The following is a 19,032-nucleotide window of genomic DNA, read 5'->3' as shown; positions in this document are numbered from 1 at the left end:
GCAGTGTGCTCCCTTGGGAGCCACCAGGTTAGAAGTCCCTCCTCAAGCCACTGGCCTGTGGGCTGAATCCATCCCACAGGTGTGTTTGCTTTGGGCCTGCCTGGTGTTTTAATTTATTTTTTAAAAGTAGAGCAAACAGTTCACATTTGAAATCGGGACCACTTCACATAAAAATCTGGGTGTCACACTTCTGACAAATGAGAACATCTGGCACCTCTTGGTCCCATCCATCATCCCATGGGCACATCTGCCGTGGGGTGCTGCATCCTGGCTCCTCCAGGCGTCAGAGTTCGGTTTCTCTAGGGAGAAAAGGGCTCATGCAGGCATCGCAGAAAGCGGACCGCTCTGTGGCCTGGGGAGGGCGGATGCGGAGAGGCACCCGGTTTGCCCTCCTTTGCTGAAAGCCCTCTCCCCACGACGGCACAGCTGCAAGTGACCTGCTGGCCAAGGGGCGGGATGGGCCAGGTGCTTGGAGCAGGAGGACCTGTCCATGGACAGGTGGGACCCACAGGCCCCAGGCTGGAGCCCTCCTGGGTAGCTGCCCCATGATCCTGAACCCCGACCCGCAGCCCAGCCTCAGGACGGCCTGGGAAGGCCTGGAGAGTCAGGGCAAAGGACCAGATGTGGAGCTTGGGCCTGAGGGGAATGCAGCAGGAGGGAAGAGGGGAGGCACCCACTTCACAGGCACGGGTGGCGATTAAGTTAGACGAGTCATGCTCCCGACACAAAGTCCGGGTGTGGTAAAGGCGTAATAGGAACAGCCTGTATTTTAAAAAATTATCATTGTCATTCTTTTCATATTCTGAAAGGTCCGTGTGTCCTTCTCCAAAATTTGCTTGAATTACACTCTACACCCCAAGGCTGCCCAAGAGGACTTTTGTGATGATAGAACATGTTCTGTATCTCCACCATCCACGCTGGCATCCACGTGTACCTCCTGGGCACTTGGAATGTGCCTACTGTGACTAAAAAACCAAATTTTTAATTTGGTTTATTTTTAATTAACTTAAAGTTAAGTAGTTCCCAGTGGCCAGTGGCTACCGTGTTGGAGCCAGCAGCTCTAGTGTAGACCCTTCTAGAATGTTCAGGAGAGTGGCAGCTCGTGCCAGAGAGAGACGGCAAAAGGTCACACTTAGCCTGAAAACTACCTCAAACCCTTGGAGGCTCGCAGGTAGGCTTTACATATCCCCCCAACATAGCGACATGCTTCTTACTTTTATTTGACTTCCACAGTTATTTTAATGCCCACTGACGTTAGAGACCCTGTAGGTGGAACCACAGCAAGTTGCCCATGGGCTAGGTGGCCACAGGGCACCACACTGAGGACCACAGCTGGAGGGGAGGGGGAGGAGAGTCCCTGATGGTCTGCAGGGTTTTCTCATTCAACACAAGATTCTGCAGCTTTAATGGAGGGTAATGTGTCACTATGGGGATTAAAGAAGGTGGTGTGCCTGAAAGATCCTAGCCGAGGTGGGGTGAATTGTGTCCCCCTAAATATACGTTCAAGTTCTAACTCCAGGTATGTGTGAACGTGACTTAATTTGGAAATAGGGTCGTTGTAGATGTCGTCCACTTAAGATGAGGTCATATTGGATTATGGTGGGGCCTCATCCAGGGACTCATGTCCTTAGAAGAGGGGAGTTTGGACATGGATGTGTGCAGGCGGCCATGAGAAGAGAGATCCCCTCAGGGAGGCAGAGATGGGAGCACGGGAGCTACAAGCTGAGGACTACCAAAGACTTCCAGCAAGCCCCAGAAGCTGGAGGAGACAAGGAAGGGTCCTCCTCAAGAGCCTTCAGCCTCCCCCCAAGGAAGAGTCCTCCCCAAGAGCCTTCAGCCTCCCCTCAAGGAAGGGTCCTCCCCAAGAGCCTTCAGCTTCCCCAAGGAAGGGTCCTCCCCAAGAGCCTTCCTGCTAACACCTGATTTTGGGCTTCTGGCTTCCAGAACTGTGAGAGAATATATTCCTGTTGTTTGAAGCCACCCAGTTTGTGAGGCTTTTGTTACAGCGGCCACAGGAAACTGATACACCAGCCCCCAGGCTGGGACAGAGAGAGTCTCTGCTGGTGTGTTGCCGGGGAGGCAAATAGGAATCTCCACCCATCAGCCTCACACCAGCTTTTAAAAAGTTGAGAAGTACACCCACCCACTTTCTGTCTTGCCAAGTGGCCCTCTTCTCCCCGGGCCCCAGGGAGCTCCCCTCCCAAATGTGTGGGCACTAGGCACATGACCTTCAAGGGTGGAGTCACCTCAAAGGCCCTGGGGAACTTCCGCACCTATGCTGTAACACCATTGCACAGATGAGAGGCTGAGGCATAGATGGGGAAACTGAGGCCAGAGGGGGCCAGGTCTCAGCTTGAGGTGACAGAGTTAGATGCAGAACCAAATTCTCTAGACTCCACCAATGTTCTACTTGTTTTGAAACTTAAAGATCTTGGAGAAAGGGAAGGCCATGACGTTGGAGTTAAAAGGAATTTAGCTTGAAGATGAACATGGATGTGACACATGCGTCCCTCCTAAGGATGCCCAGGGCCAGCCCGGGCTGTGGGGGGCTGCCTGACTTCCGTCATCGCTCCTAAGGTGCGTTCCTCTGCAGGGCACAAATGCTCAGTGGTCACACCCCCAGGCTGCAGTTGCGGGGGGCACTGGAGGAGGATGAGTGAGCTGGGTATGCATGGGTGTGTGTGTGTGCTCGGGTGTGTGTGCTCAGTGGAGGGGAGGCGGGGAGCAGGGAACTCAGACAGGAGAGACGCCAAGCACAGAGAAGGCTGCCATTGTTCAGGAGGGACAGCTGCACCACCGAGGGGTCGCCCCACAGGAAGAATCCAAGTCCTTTCTTCTCTGTGGGTGCAGCAGGGCCCAGAAGGAAGGAGGAGGGGCCGGAGGGTGGGGGTGGGAGGAGCAGGAGGGGAGAGAGGGAGGAGTACAGGGAGCTGGGTGGGTGGGTGGGGGGCTGGCTCTGGATGGGACATTCGCCTACCCGGCTGGGCTCCCCGAGTGCCTAGGACGGGGCGCACCCTGTTCCAGGCACAGGGATGCTGGAGAGGACCGCCTAGGTGCTCCCTGCTTCCTGGAGTGGGTTCCAAGGGAGGCAACTGGTGAGATGAGCACACTTGAGTGCTGGAGGGAGTGAGTGCTGGAGGGGGTGAGTGTTGGAGGGGGGTGAGTGCTGGAGGGGGGTGAGTGCTGGAGGGGGGGTGCTGGAGGGGGCCAGAGGGACAGATGAGGCGGGAGGAGGCTAGGGAGCCCTGAAGGGAGGACAAGGGGGGATGATGAGGCAGGAGGAGGCTAGGGAACCCTGAAGGGGGTTGAAGGGGGGAAGCAGACATCCTTTAACTTGGGAGGCTGGAGAACAAATATACAGATACATGTTACATGGTGACAAGAGGTTTGAGGGAAGATAAAGCAGGGTGAGGGGACAGCAAGGGGAAAGGAACCCTCCTGGAAGGGCTAGTCAGGGAAGGCTTCTCTGAGGAGGGGCTAGTTAAAGATCGGAGGGAAGGGAGTCAACAGGCCACGCAGGTGTGTAAGGAAGAAGTTTCCAGAAAAGGAAAGAATGAGCACAAGTGAGGGGGGCCAGGTGGACTGTTCCGGGACACCGGGAGGAGTGGGGGGATGGAGGGGGATGGACAGGAGGCCAGGGCAGGGGGGCAGGTCATCAGGACCCTCCTGCTGCTGAGGCGGGGAGGAGAGGGCTGCGGGAGGTGGCAGCGGTGACCCCTGGTAACCCTTACCCCGCAGAGGGGCAGGTGGGGGGTGCGCTGACAGCTGGGTGCGGGGTGGCGGGGAGTACGAAAAGCAGGAATGACGTGGAGGTTCTGGCCTGAGCAGGAAGCCGTGAAATGGCCTCGGAGCCATCGGCCACTGGAGGCCGAAATGCCAGGCGCCCGTGCGAGGGCAGGCACTGGGCGGGGAGCCGGGGGCCAGATTCGGGTTCACTGTGGGGTTCAGGGCAAGAGGCAAAAGGCAGGTCACACGGAGGGGTGGAGAGCAGCACCTCGCCGTCTACAAGGTCACACCCACACAGACACACACACAGACACACACAGAGAATACACTTACACAGACACACAGACATACACAGAATATACTTACACAGACACACACAGAGAATACACTTACACAGACACACAGACACACACAATACACTTACGCTTAGACACATATACAGAATACACTTACACACAGATACACAGAATACACTTAGACACAGACACATACACAGAGACACAGAATACACTTAGAGACACACACAGAATACACTTACACACGGACACTCACATAGAGACACAGAATACACTTACACATAGATACACACACAGAATACACTTACACACAGAGACACACACAGACACAGAATACGCTTACACAGACACACACACACACACACAGACACAGAATACACTTACACAGAATATACTTACACACAGACACACACGCCAGCAGCGAGTCTTGTCGGGGATGCCAGCATGCCCAGGGACGGCCTCTCTGGCCTCCTGTGTGAGAGGAGGCTGCCCCAGCCTCCACCAACGCTTCACGGGCCCTGCCAGGGCAGGCGTGATGGCACGGAGCCCCTGCCCCCCAAGTGAGGGCAGCCGCCCAAGGTTGACAGCCAAGTAGTGCAGATCCTCGGCTGACCTCCCTCCCCAGCTTTGAGTGAGCAGAAGAGTGAAAATAATTGGGGTGCTCAAGGCCAAATTTCAAAACAGCTCCAACCAGGGGCCCTGATGCAGCCCAAGCTTGTAATGAGAGGCCTGTTACCACCCCCATCCCCACCCCCACCCCCCGCCCTGCCTCCCCCGGTACATTCTAGAACATGATGAGGGAGGGGCCGAAGGCTGGCCACCAGTGCCCACATCTCTACAAAAGTCTGTACCAGATGGCAGAGGCTGGGCACAGAAACAACCTCAGAACTGCCAGACTCAGATGGCAGCGTGGAATGGGAGAGCGTTACCCCAAGAAGACAATGGGTGCTTCTGTCTGATTTGCCAGCAAGCGCCAGAAAAGGTGTCCCCTCTCCCCCAACCAGAGCAGTGGGGTGGAAATCTGGGATCGCCACCTAGGTATGCTTCCCCTCCTCCTTGTTCTCACAGCCCCGGAATTCCGCTTTGCCAGAAATCAAATCGCTCATTGGCAGTGGAGGTGTCAGGGTGCATTCCCTGCCCACACATATACTAATGTACGGGGCTCCGTATTCCCACATCACCAACCTTCGGTGTGATGGGGCCTCTGAATATTCGATATGGCCATTGTTGCCTTAATTTGCATTTTGCTGATTACCAGAGAGGTTGAGCTGCCAATTTTGATCCACGTGCACAACTTATTCTCACCACCCAAGCTTATCTATCATGACATTCCTGGGCACATTGCTCTGGGGTAGGTGGTGCGACACTCTGCTACATCATCAGGGTGAGCACTGCTTAAGTGCTGACTGCGTATCACTGTTCTAACACTCAATCCCCACAAAACCTTAGGAGCTGAGTTACATTGTTTTCCTTACTCGAGATAACCAAAACTAAGAAGTTAAATAACTTGTCCAAATTCACTCAGTTAGAAAGTGGTGGAATCAGGATTCGCACCCAGGCAGAGTCCTTGTTCTCAACGGCTTTGCAAAGAGGAATGTCATTGTCAGAACATTCCAGAACTTTGCCCTGTACATATGCAATGCAAGTGAGCAGACTCAGGCAGCTGACACGTGCTAAAAGTTGACTGAGGGCATTTTGCAAAAACTGAGGATGCAATTCATCCCTTTCAGGGTATTTATAATCGAGATCCAAGTCCCCAGAGACAGAGGAAGCCAACATACAGAAATACCCATGAACAAACTGGTATTTATCCTGCCTCAGCCTCGCATCTCTCACTTCGTCCTTTGTCCGTCTCTACTGCAAGCACAGGATAGCAGAAAGTAAGATGTTTGCCAAATGAACATGCCAATCTTGTAAAAGACGTCAGGTTTTATGAAATTAATTAAAGGGATGCTGGAGGACAGCTTGAAGCACATGCAAATCCATTGACAAACAATATTCTGATCCATGAGGTAATTGAAGAAGGGGCCACTGGAAAGGATGAGGAGGTAGTAAGTACTTCATGGGAGAAGATTCAGAAGTCAAATGAGTCAGAGAGGCCCTTGGGAAAACTGATCAAATCCCAAATGCTTTTGCAAAAATGACCTGCTATGATTTTGCTATGCACACTGCAGGTTCAGTAAAGGACATCATATTGTGTCATCATTTCAATTTTTGGACAAGTCACACCCCACCTCTAACTGTCACTTCAGCAACCCATTTGCTTAAAGAATCAACCCGTTAGTCACAATCACAATAAAACAGTTTGTTGCTATGAGATATGACATCAAATAAGGTTATTTTCAAAATGTGTAGTTTCCCTTTTTCCCCAAGGTAAAATGCCCAACTAAATGCACTATTTACATGAAATGTTGGTCCACAGTTGGTCCAATTAAGGAACATTTTTCTGGTTCTAGTCTTGCACCATTCAGGCTGATCTTTTGTACTCAAAAGGGTGTCATGCACCCAAGCAGTTGTGAACTGTTACTATAGTTTGGTAGTCTTCCCTCAGCATCTGCTTTCTTCTTTTCCTTACAGAAGAGAATTTCTAGCTGGAAAAATGATCACCCAGAATGGAGACTGCATTCCTTAAGCTCCTCTGCAGTCACATGTGCTCACTTGACTCATTTCTTATCAATGAGGTACAGGGAGAAATGGAGAGCAGCTGAATCTCTGGTCAATTTAGGAACACCTAAATATATAAAGCAAATACTAACAGACCTAAAGAGAGAGAGAGACAGCAACACAATGATAGTAGGGGACGTTAATACCCCGCTTTCATCAACGGATAGGTCATCAAGACAGATAATTGTAAGAAAACATTGGCCTTAAATGACACAGTAGACCAGATGGACTTAACATTTACAGAACATTCCATTCCAAAGCAACAGAACACACATTCTTCTCAAGTGCACATGGAACATTCTCTGGGACAGATCATATGTGGGACCACAAAACAAATCTTAAGACATTTAAGAAAACTGAAATCATATCAAGCATATTTTCCAACCACAATGGTATGAAACTCGAAATCAATCACAAGAAGAAAACTGGAAAATTCACAAATATGGGGAGAGTCAACAACATGCTGCTGAACAATCAGTGGGCCAAACGGGAAATCAAGGGAAAAAAAAAATCCTGAGACAAATGAAAATGGAAAGAAAACGTCGGAAAGTATATGGGATGCAGCAAAAGCAGTTCCAAGAGGGAAGTTCATAGCGAAAGTGCCACATCAAGAAATAAGAACAATGTCAAAAAAGCCATCCCACTTTACACCTCAAGGAACTAGGAAAAGAAGAACAAAGCCCAAAGTTAGTAGAAGGAAGAAAATCACAAAGATTGTAATGAAATAAGAGACTAAAACAACAACAGAAAAGATCAATGAAACGAAGAGCTGGTTCTTTGAAAAGGTACGTCAAATGGACAAATCATTAGCTAGATTCACCAAGTAGAGAGGACTCAAATAAAACCAGAAATGAGAGGTGTTACACAGGAATACAAAGGATCACAAGACTACTATGAGCAATTATGAACTATGCACCCACAAACTGGACAGCCTAGAAGAAATGGATAAATTCCTAGAAACATGTATCTTAACAAGACTGAATCATGAGCAAATAGGGAATGAATAGACCATTTACTGGTAAGGAGACTGAGCCAGTGATCTAAAACCTCCCAACAGACAAAAGTCCACGTCCAGAGGGCTTCACTGGGGAATTCTACCAAACATTTAAAGAAGAATTAATATCAATCCCTCTCAAATTCCTCCAAAACACAGAAGAGGAGAAAACACTGTTAGACTCATTCTATGAGGCTGGCGTTACCCTGATACCATAACCAGACAAGGAACACCACAAGAAAAGTAAATTATCGGCCAATATCCCTGATGAACACATATGCAAAAACCCTCAACAAAATATGAGTAAACTGAATTCAACAATGCAATAAGAGGATGACACCCCATGATCAGGTGGGATTTACTCAAGGGATGCATGAATGCATATGCAAGTTGATCTAGGTGATAGACCATATTAAAAATGAGGGATGAAAAACATATGATCACCTCAACAGGTGCAGGGAAAGCATTTGTCAAAAATCCAACATCTATTTATGATAAAAACTCTCAACAAAGTGTGTACAGAAGGAATGTACCTCAACATAACAGAGGCCCTATATGACAAGCCCACAGCTAACATCATACTCAATAGCGAAAAACTGAAATCCTTTCCTCTAAGTTCAGATCTTAAGTTTTCTACATAGATCTTTTAGTCAGATGTTCTAAAAGGGTGTGAGCTACATTCTGCCTTCAGATAGCTTTTGTTTGGCCCATGGGGTACATTTAAAAACACTGATTTGGCAACATTTTTTTTTTAAATATCAGTAGGTTTCAGCTAAAAATTCAGGTTAGAAATATTTGAAGGTTGGTACCCCTGAGCATGAACGGTTATAATTATCTGGGCCTCAGTGGCAGATGCCCCTTTCAGTAGGAGCCCTCTGGTCTGCTGCAGGACCCTGTTCTGCTTCTTCTACTTACACACAGAATCCTACAACCGCTGGGGGGCAGGGGGCGGGGGGGGGTGCTCCTGGTAAACTCTGACACATGTGGCTTTCTGCTGAGACCTGGGAACCAATAGGCTTATGTGTATAGGATTGAGGCCTTCCTAGTTCTCTCAGGAGGATCCACTTTCTGGGTTACTGTGGCAGGACAATCAACCTGCAAGAAAACACATTCTTCTTGCTCCCCACCCCACTATGTGTCCCACTAGCCTCACATGTATCTGAGGGAAAGCCTCCCTGCCCTGCTCCCCAAGCCTAGAAGGCTGCTTCATCTCTGAAGTTACCCAACAGAGGCCTTGGTCTTTTCCTCTTGTCACTCCCACCAAACAAACCCCTTGTCATGTGGATGCATCCCTGGGGTAGCAAGATCCCAGTCATGGAGCATGGAGTCTGATTTCGCAACTGCCTTGGCTCCTTACCCAAGGAGGAGAGTATTCATTTTTAAAAAATTCAATTTAATTGAGTTTGGAGGATTTTGCAGTGGTGCTAGAGATGAGTGTTTATCATTGTGTCTTTGCCTGAGGCCAGCAGGCTGGCAGGTGAGCCTTGGGAACCAACTAAGGTATCTTCCCAAAAGATAGACTGACAGGAAGCCCCATTCTCTTTATATCCACCTGCCCCCACCCCCGCCCCACCCCGGGACAGCACACACAGCACTGAGCACTGGAGAGATGGAGCTTATTGGGTAGTGCAGACAGCCAAGTGTTGACAAACTGTCCATGTCAACTCCGGGTCATTCTGCAGAGTGGCTGCATAGTCCCGCATACGCTCCTCTCTATTTTCCACACCAATTTTAATTCCCACCCCATACACCAATGTTCTTCTGGAACCTGCTTCCATGTTGATGGTCTAAAGTAAAAAAATCAGTCCCCAATATAACTCACAGTGAATGCTAACTCATGCATGAGGACTTCTAGCCTCTCTATTATATTTGCTATTATAAATGGACTCTTCTTTTTTTTTAAATTCAAATTCCTTTGAAAAGGTCCGTTTCTTTCACGACTATAGGCAAATCATTTTGTATTTTTCTAAGGCACAAATGCACAACTTTTAAATTAAAATGAAGTTGTCTATGGGCTACCTAAAACATCTAAAATCCCTGCAGGACAGGGACCACATGCTGGCCCGAGGCCAGGACACTTGCAACACTCCCTGCCTGCCCACCCACGGCCTCTTGGTTCCCCTTACCTGTCCGGTAGCCCGTGCTGTTGAGGTACACGGCGAAGGTGCGGCTCTCATGCTGCGCCTGCCAGGAGGGTGAGGAGCAGTTCTCGTTGTTGGTGTAGGTGTTGTGGTTGTGGACATACTTTCCGGTGAGGATGGAGGAGCGTGAGGGGCAGCACATGGGCGTGGTCACGAAGGCGTTGATGAAGTGTGCCCCGCCCTGCTCCATGATGCGCCGGGTCTTGTTCATCACCTGCATGGAACCTGCAAGCAGGAGCCAAGGTGAGGTATGGCCAGCCAGTTCCTTACTAGTGCCCCAGCAGGCCACGAGGCAATGGTGGTTCTCAAACAGGGTGGCATTTGTAAATCTCTGCGGACAGATGGAGGGGGCACCACTGTTCTGTGTGGGCTGGGGGTGGGCAAGGCATGGTGGGGTTGTCCTGCACAAGAAATATCCTGGGTCCGCAGTCCCACTGGGTGGTCATGGGGAGCAGGTCAACACTTGTTTGTAAATTATCCAAGCCCTGTTTACATGTAAACATTTTTTTTTTTGCAGGCTATTAATATGCAGTGTATTCCTTTTTTGTTTTTTGGGAAAGCAACCACTATGTAAACCAAGGGAAGATTATACTCTGTTTTGTTTGGAACCTTCCCAAGAATTGTTCACGTCTACTGAAATCTGACCAGCCCACCGGTCTCACCTTCTCCCTGAACACTCCTCGACTGAATGCTCTGCTCCTCTGTCCACATGGATCCTTCTACTTTGGAATCCACTTCCTACCTCTCCCCAGATTCAACCCATCAGCCAAGCCACACCTCTTCTAGGGATCACTCTGGCTTCTGATTCCTTGAGCTCTTAGTATGCATGCAGCATGTGTTATTAGGACTTAATTATATACCACCAGATATTGTGGCTTCATTCATGACTTTTCTTGTTTCTCAATGAAGCTATAACAGTGAAAGGCACTTAGGGAGGAAAGGAAACTCCTGTGTTCTAGAAGCCCTACTGTGTGTAGGTGCTTTCATGGGTCTCTCCCCATAAGGGCAGAGGCTATCAATCCCCAGCGGCCCCATGATGTGTGATTTACAGCAGGAACTCAATAAATGTTTGCAGAGTGGATGCATAATACTATGGCTGGTATTTGAATATTTAGTAGGTTTAGGGAAATAGTCAATGGAAATCTTTTCTCTCATCCTTCTATGGCCACACTCAGTTGGCTTCCTTTTCCTTATGGTTCTTAGAATCTGTCTTGGCTCAAGTGATACAAACCCTCCTCCACCCCCGGATTCCACGTCCTAACCCTCAGAACATGGGAATGTGGCCTTACTTGGAAAAAGGATCTTTACAGACGTAGTTAAGGATCTTGGGGGTGGGATCATTCTGGATTACCCAGGTGGGCCCTAAATCCAGTGACAGGTGTCTTGTAAGAGATAGAGGGGGGAAGACACCCAGACATAGAGGGGTCAGCCATGTGAGGACCGAGCTGGAGGGTGCCACAAGCTAAGGAGCTCCGGGGGCCCCTAAGAATGGCAAGGAAGGATTCTCCTCTAGAGCCTTTGGAGGAGCATAACCCTGTCAACACCTTGATTCTGGACCTCTGGCTTCTAGAACTGTGAAAGAGGAAACCTATACAGGGTCTACCAGGCATCTGAAGATTTCGCTGGAGAGCTGCTGATCCCACTCACCAAGAGCCCCTCAGAGACATAACGACGACTAATCAGACCCCCCCGCCCCCAGCACTCTGTCCCTACCAGCGAAGAATGAAAAGACTTATGACTCTTTCATCCCGTCTTTCTGCCAAATAGGGACAGAACCAGAGTTAGAGCTTCCCCGAGGCAAACATCGATCTTATCTCCTCACTATTTAAAACCAAGATAGCTTCCCATGGCACTCGGAAGTAAAACTGAATTCCTCACTGCGGCCTAAGACTCTTCCAGACTTGCCCTTGCTGCCAACCCACCTCCTGTGTTCCTTTGACCTCATCTCTTCCCTTCCCCTTGCTCACCTGACTACACCGGCCTCCTTGTGGTTTCTCAAATGCTCCAAACTCATCCTTGCCCCAGGATCATTGCACTTGCTATTGCTTCTGTCTGGGACTCTTCCTGAGGCTTCACTTTGCTGGCTTGTTCCATTATTCAGATCTTAACCTGAGTTCACCTCCTCAGCAAAGTCTGGTCGCACCCCTCCCACCTCCCCCAGTCTAAAGAAGCCCCCACTCTTTACTCCTTATTACATCAGCGTTAAGTATCTTCTTAGCATTTTTCTCCTTCTGAAACGGTTTCCTTTATTGGGTCACTTGTTTATGATCTACTTTCCCTGGATGGAGAGCTCTGGGTGACTCAGGGTGCTGTTCACTTCCCCATCAACACCCCCTTCCCCCAGGGAATGTGCAATGGGTGCTCTGTAAACACTCTGTGAGTGATGGAAGGAAGCACAGCAAAGCCTGCCCTTTCCAGCCCAGCACTTGAGGGGGTTTTCTAAGGGCCATCCTCCGGGTCCAGGTGTGTTCCCTGAGCCTCTTGGCTACGGCTGCCAGCGGTGGTGGAGGAAAGAACTGGCTTTGTGTTGCAAACGGAACAGGAATCATCAGGCCCTGGAACTGTGTGAACATCTATCCTCAAGGTCACACGCCATCCGGAGAAGCCCCAGAGGACCCTGCCTTAACTGTAGGTACTCACAGGGTTTCCATCAGGTATGGCACCTCCCTCTGGAGGGGATGGATGAAGTGGGTTTTTCAAGACCTGACGATTCCTGTTCAGTTTGTTCTAGGGGTCCCGGGCTGGATGCGGGGTCCCCCAGTCACCCCGGAGGTGGCTTTAGCTGGCACATTCCAGCGGTGGGCGCAGCACAGAATCACATGGCCAAACATTGAGGACACCCGTTGTGGCAACATGACTCCCTTCACTACCCATAGGCTCCAGGAGGAAATGTTAGCCAGTGCCGTCATGTCTTTAAAACCTACATGACTCCCGTTTCAACAGGGAGTGAGGCGGCCGCCTGCTCAGAGCTCCCAGTGGGCCGCAGTATTGGCTTACGTTTAGTCGAGCCGTTTAGTTCCCTTTTCTTAGGGCCAAGTGGTCCTGGTTTCTCTCAGGGCAGTGGACTCTAGTTCTTTAAAACAAAACAGTAACAGTTGACTAAAAGAAGCCAATACTAGTATAAGCACGTAGATGAGAAAATGCTGGAAAGCTGAGAGGCTGGCTGGTGTTTGGCACACACTGGCTTCACACAACCCAGAACCGCCTACACAGTGAGGTTATGTGGCCACCTTAGAGACACCTTCGGTGCCACACACCTTCACCTGAGCTCCTGCTGTCACCTATCCCTGCGTGCCTTCTCCCCTTTCCTCTGGTTGCTTAGGCAATGATCTTGCTACTCCTTGGTCCCATGTCTCTTCCCAGATCCAATCCATCAGCAAAGCCCGTTGCTCCTCCTCCAAAGTGTATCTACTCTGCCGCCTTGTTGCCTCTTCCCTGGGTACCTGGTTATCCCCGCTCCTCTGAATTAGGCCAACTGCTTCTCTTCCTGACTGGACGCTGACCATTTATTTTGCCAGGAGCAGCCCGAGGGCCTTCTCTCCTTGGCACCCTCTGTGGCTCCCCACTCCCCAGAGAACAAAGTCCCTGAGGTCATCCACAGGCCTTGCTGGATCCAGATCCTCTCCCTGCCCACTCTCTGTAGCCACAGGGGCCTCGTTTCTGCTCTCAGACTTGCCAGGCCTGCTCCTACCTCAGAGCCATTGCCTCTTCTGTTCCTTTTGCTTATAACACTTTTCCTGCAGCATCCAGATGGCCTGGGCCCTCACCCCCTTCTTGTTTCCTCTCCCTGCGCCTGACAGTTCAGACCTCTCACCTCACCACCTTTTCTAAAGATTTTATTTATTTATTTGACAGTGAGAGAGAGATGGAGAGAGCACTAGCAGGGAGAGCAGCAGACAGAGGGAGAGGGAGAAGCAGGCTTCTTGATGAGGAGGGAGCCCGATGCAGGGCTTGATACCAGGACCCCAGGATCATGACCTGAGCTGAAGCCAGACACTTAAACGACTGAGCCACGTAGGCACTCTCAGACCCCTTCTTTTGCTTTCTGAGTCAGTGTTATCTCTAACTGTATACTTTTCCATATTTATCTTGCTTGTTGTCTGCCTGCAGCCCTGATGTCAGCACCAGCGGGACTGGGATCACTGATTGAGCCTCCCAGCTCTGAGGCCTAGAGCAGTGCCTGGCACGTGGCAGGTGCTCAGTAACTATTTCTCATAGGAACGAAACCAGGGCACTCGGGGCAGAACTTTTTGCCCGCTCTTGACAAACTATGAGGAGAAAGGACAGAGCAGCTGGTAATGAGGATGCGGCTGCGGCCTCTCTGGGTCTCTGGGGATTGCAGAAAGGACAAAGCTGGTTCCCCTCTCCTCCTGGCAGACCCTTCTCTGGGAAGGAGGAGGCCGCCACCTGGTGCATAATTCACCTGCAGTCAGCAGCCCCAACTCTGCTGCGCTGGCGAAAAGCAAACAGCCTGAAGAATTGTCTCTTATTTTTAATGGGCTCAGAACCAGGGTCTCAACGTGCTTACATCTCTATGCTACTAATTTCCCGAGGAGATGAGCCACTGGCCGCTCCTGTCCAGCAGCTCCTTGTGCGTGTCTGCGGGGTGCACCCACCCCTGCCCAAAGAAGCCGGCTGCGGGAGAGCCTCATTGATCTGCTGCTCGAGGACAATCAAAAATGCCCCGAAAGCAGCGCATCTGGGCATCAGCAGCACTACAAGTGAAGCGTCCCTGTGGGGACAGGAACCCGCTCTGTTAAAACTGCCGTGGTGATGAAGCTCTATAAACCCACATCTGGAACACACTACACGTATGATCCAATATCCTCGCCCAGCCCAGCCCCGACGCAGATGGACAGACAGCTCTGACGCAAGGGGAGAACCTGGAAGATGCGGCTGCACAGGTCAAAAGGCCAGTTTTTCAATATTTTCAATGACGCCAGGCCAGCCAACCAATACTTGCTTTGTCCGACATAAACTTGAGGACATTGCAGACCCAAACGGGCCCGGTTTCCTTCCGTGATTGAACCTTCCAACCTTGCTGGGCCAGGGCTGAGGTCACCTGGATGTTTCCGTCACTGTAATGGTCCCAGCCCCACCTATGATTTGGTGTAACCCCCATGATGCTCACCTGCCCGCCCCCTTCTCATCTCCTTTTGGGGCCTCCTCTGCACACCGCCTGTGTTATCACTGATCATTATCTGATGTCTTTCCTTAAAGAGACCTTTTCAGAAGATAAACTTTAAGTCTTAACCCAAGTAACTACGTGAAATTCCGTGATACGCTCATTATTTTTTGGATGCACATCAAATAAGTCTGTAAGTAGCAAAACCAATGTTCGTTGGCCTGTCACGAGAGATACTTGGAGCCTTACCTGACGTAGAAAGGCATTTTGGGAAAACACTGAATTAACAACGTGCTTTTTCTAAAGGGATAGGTCCGTGCAACTGCTATCTCTAACGACAAACAGGTGCTGGGGATCTTCAACATTCAAAACAGGACCCGATTTTTGCCACTCCCAGGGCTTAGGCGGTTCCTGCCCTGTGCCAGCTGGGAGCGGTGCACCCCAGGCTCCTCCGAGACAGACTCCCGTGGCCCCCGACATACGCTGCCCAGAAAACGATGCCTTCTAATGTCTGTTTTTCTTAAAGTTATAGGTAAACGATTGGAGTCTGTGATGTCATCCATCCTTAGGAAAGCCATGGCAGGGAGATAGGATGCAAGGGAAGAAAGCCCTTCAGTAAACCCAGGTCTTGACTTAAATCAGTATTTCTACCTCTCACCTGGACTACTGAGGTGGACTCAACAACCTGGCTTCACCCCCTTGTCCCCTGCACTATGCTCTCCACTCGGTGGCCAGAGGGTTCCTTGTAAAATGTGAAGCCACAGCATGATTTCCTCTGCACAAACTCTTCCACCATTGGTCCGTCTTGCTCCAAATAAAAGCCAAAGTCCCCCCCTTTGGCCCAGGAGACCCTACATGATCTGAACACTGATTCTCCCCAGCTACAACTTGTCCCTGTCCCCAGCTCTCCCTCTGTTCCAGTCATGCTGACTTCCTCACTGCTCCTGGAATGTACCATGCTCCTGCCTCAGGGCCTTTGCACTTCCTGCTCCTAAAGCCTAGACATGCTCCCCACCCCCCTTATCATCCAGGTCTTTGCCAATTCTGCCTCCCCAGGGAGGCTTTCCCTGGGTTGTGTTGACCAAGCTTTCTCCGTCCTCCCCTTCTTGCTTCTTGAGAAACTATTCTTAGCCGATATATGAACAGTAGACGATGGCTGCCTCTGAGATGAGCACTGTGAATGGTGGATGGGGAAGGCCACCTTTGCTTTGAACTATTTGAGTATTTTACAATAAGACTATGTCACTCATGTAATTTGAAATACTTTGAAGGTGGGGAAGGGAGAAGAGAACTGACTGGAAATAAGCTGACCTATGAAGAGCCTGTGATATGTGTTAACCTTCCCACGTGTTCCTGTCATTTGGGGAGAAGTTAATCTAGCCTAGAATGTTCAAGCAGAAGCCTTTTGGCAAGGACCCCTCATATCTGTAGAGACCACAGGTAACTCAGAATACTAAACAAGAGGCTGCCCTTGGAAGGCCACAGGCAGGACTTGCCCACAGAAACATGCTTTTTTGAGGGTATTGAGAATGCTGTAGATTTTTTAATGAGCTTTGTGGGCTCTTGGCCACAGGTGGCCCCTTTCTCTGTGAAAAATATTAAAATTTCTGCTCATACCAACTCTTTTCAGGTTCACACACCTGACCCCAATGTGGGGCATTGCTCCCCTACCCCCACCATGCAATCCTGGAACACCAGTAGGATTGTCCAAGGATTCAACTCATTTTGGACACTGTCTACCTGGTGTGAGCTTGAGTCTGCCCCTGCCCCAGAGCCCACCTCAGACGCTAGCTGCAAGTCTAGGCTGTCTCCTGGGCTTCTGACCTACAGGCCACAGAGGAGTGGTTCCAATGACCTCCTCCCTGGGTTCTTTAATTTGCTAGAGTGGCTCACAGAACTCAGGGAAACACTTCTCTACATTTAACAGTTTAATAAAGGATAGGATAAAAGACAGGAAGCAATAGCCAGATGCACGGGGCAAGGTCTGGGGAAAGGTGCAGATCTTCAGCACCCTCTCCGGGCAGGCCACGTGCTCTGCATCTCCAAGGAGTTCCCAGCTGAGAGCTCTCAAGACCTGGTCCTCCTGGAGGCTTCGCCACACAGCCATGATTGGCCAAGTCCTTGGCTCTTGGCTGATTCAACCTCTGTCCCGCTCTGCTCCCCAGGAGGTCAGAGGGTGGTCCCGGGGGTCCCAGGCTGTGTTATCTCCTCTCCCGCAGGTTGAAAAGCAGGAGCTGAAGGGCCACCTGACCTGGAGACCAGCTGCGGGTGAAGGGGACATGACCCATGTCCTCTCTGGGTGTCATCCTTCTCTGAGTGATTCTTTTGTCACCTGTGTAGTTCTGTATGTTGAACTTAGAAGTTTCCACTGCTAAATATGTTTGTGGGTGTAATGCACAGATGCACACTCCTGTTCTGGACCGAACACAGGGCCCTCCCTCATCTGTGGACTCTGGGTATCACAGAGCCCAAAGAATGAATCATGAGCCATTTTATTAAACCACTGACTTTCTTTGGGCCTTCATTTCCGTTCTGCAAAAATATGGCACACGAATGAATAGCTGTAGGTAGAAGGTTTATTTTGACCCTGAAACGCAAGGACCAATCCTAGAATACTCTCACGTTATGCAATACCCTGGGAAGGGCTCCAGAGGCATGTGGCCTGAGTTCAAATCTTGATTTTGCCACTTCCTACTAACCAGGTACCTTGTGCAAATGATTTAACTCCCCCACATACCTCAGTGTCCTGGTCCGCCCCTCTCCCACAGGATGTTTCAAAATCTAACTGAGGAGAATATGTGCAAAGCTTTTAGTGCAGTATACAGCATATCGAAAGCACTTAATACATGTTAGCTGTTACAAATTTTAGTTATCGTAGCTCCTAAGTACCGTGTAACACAGAGTTCAGAGTGCCTGTGGACAGAATCTGGTCTGTGTGTTTAATTGAGTTGTGCTGGAAAGGTATTTAAAAATTGACTTAATTGCTAACTTTAAAAAAAAAATTAAAAAAAAAATTTTAAATGGGAGATTTCACATCAATTCAGCTTTCGGGCTTTGCTTGAAAAATACAGAGATCTGACCTTGATGGGTCCCAGAAGTGAGTGGACCTGAGCAGCAAGGGCCCGGTTCAGAAGGTCTACTCTGGTTCTTCACGCTTCCTGCGTTCCACATTTACAGGACCTGCCAGGCATTGGAGGGACTAAGTTTACAACCCATAGCTCTTTCTGTTCCAGCTGAAGGGACCAGCTAAACAAACCTTCCAAGCAACATTTGCTATGACCCAGAGCCCAACAAAGAGGCAGCTTTAAAGAGGGGGAGCAGAGCGGTGGGTCCGGGTATAGGCTAGAGCAGAACCTTGACCTGGATGGCAGATGCGGGGCAGGGGGAGACGGGGAAGGGCCATCAGCTTAGGCCACAGGTGGCAAAGAACCTGTGTCCTGCGCTGTCCTCAAGCCACTGGTGACTCCCGGTGGCAGCCCTCATCTGGTTCTCATGTGTCCCTGGAATGCCCACAATGTCACCAGATCGGATTGTGAGCCACCTGCCCAAGCAGACTGTCTAACAACCACGGGAGGCTGGGCCCCATCAATCTGACTGCCTGGAATAGCTCTGTCCTCAGCCGTGTGTGTGTGTGTGTGTGTGTGTGTGTGTGTGTAAGGCTTGGGGACAAGCAGCAGAAATGGAGACCACATCTGGGCAGAAGAACTCCATTGTGTCCCGAACAATGACATTTGATTCCCATTCTCGTGCCAGAAAGTTCTCACTGCAGTTAGCTGGCAACGACTGCTGTGTCTCCAACTCAAGCCAGAATACTCACACTGGGTGCCCGGGGCCTGCTGCTCAGACCACTTTTCCTCACGATGGGGCAGAGGAGGAGCCGCTCTTGACTCTGGGGTATTACAATATAAAGTCAAAAGCTGTTGCTGGTTTTAGCTACAAGAAGCCAAGGCTTGAAATTTGTTCTTAAACCTGGTATCAATTAAGCAGATGTCAAAGAGGCAGTGTTGGGGTTCTATTAATGAACACTGGACTGTCAGAGAGATCATGAAGTTAATTTTTCCTCCTCCGCCTTCTGCTAGCTCTGGC

The 19,032-nt window shown here is 50.0% G+C and overlaps 1 protein-coding gene across 1 annotated transcript in view; it reads right to left on the bottom strand.

The window, feature by feature from the left end:
- The window catches only part of SULF2 (sulfatase 2), a 92,052-nt gene that overhangs the window by 55,491 nt on the left and 17,529 nt on the right, over positions 1-19,032 (bottom strand). The window contains exon 3 of the mRNA XM_041732354.1: positions 9,807-10,046. Within this exon, the coding sequence (XP_041588288.1) occupies positions 9,807-10,046 (240 nt within the window). The remainder of the gene's footprint in view (positions 1-9,806; positions 10,047-19,032) is intronic.

This window comes from Vulpes lagopus, chromosome 18 (assembly GCF_018345385.1).
Source record: "Vulpes lagopus strain Blue_001 chromosome 18, ASM1834538v1, whole genome shotgun sequence".
Classification (NCBI taxonomy): Eukaryota; Metazoa; Chordata; class Mammalia; order Carnivora; family Canidae; genus Vulpes; species Vulpes lagopus.
The sequence above is the reverse complement of the archived record's forward strand: the minus strand, read 5'-3'. Positions and strand labels throughout refer to the sequence as shown.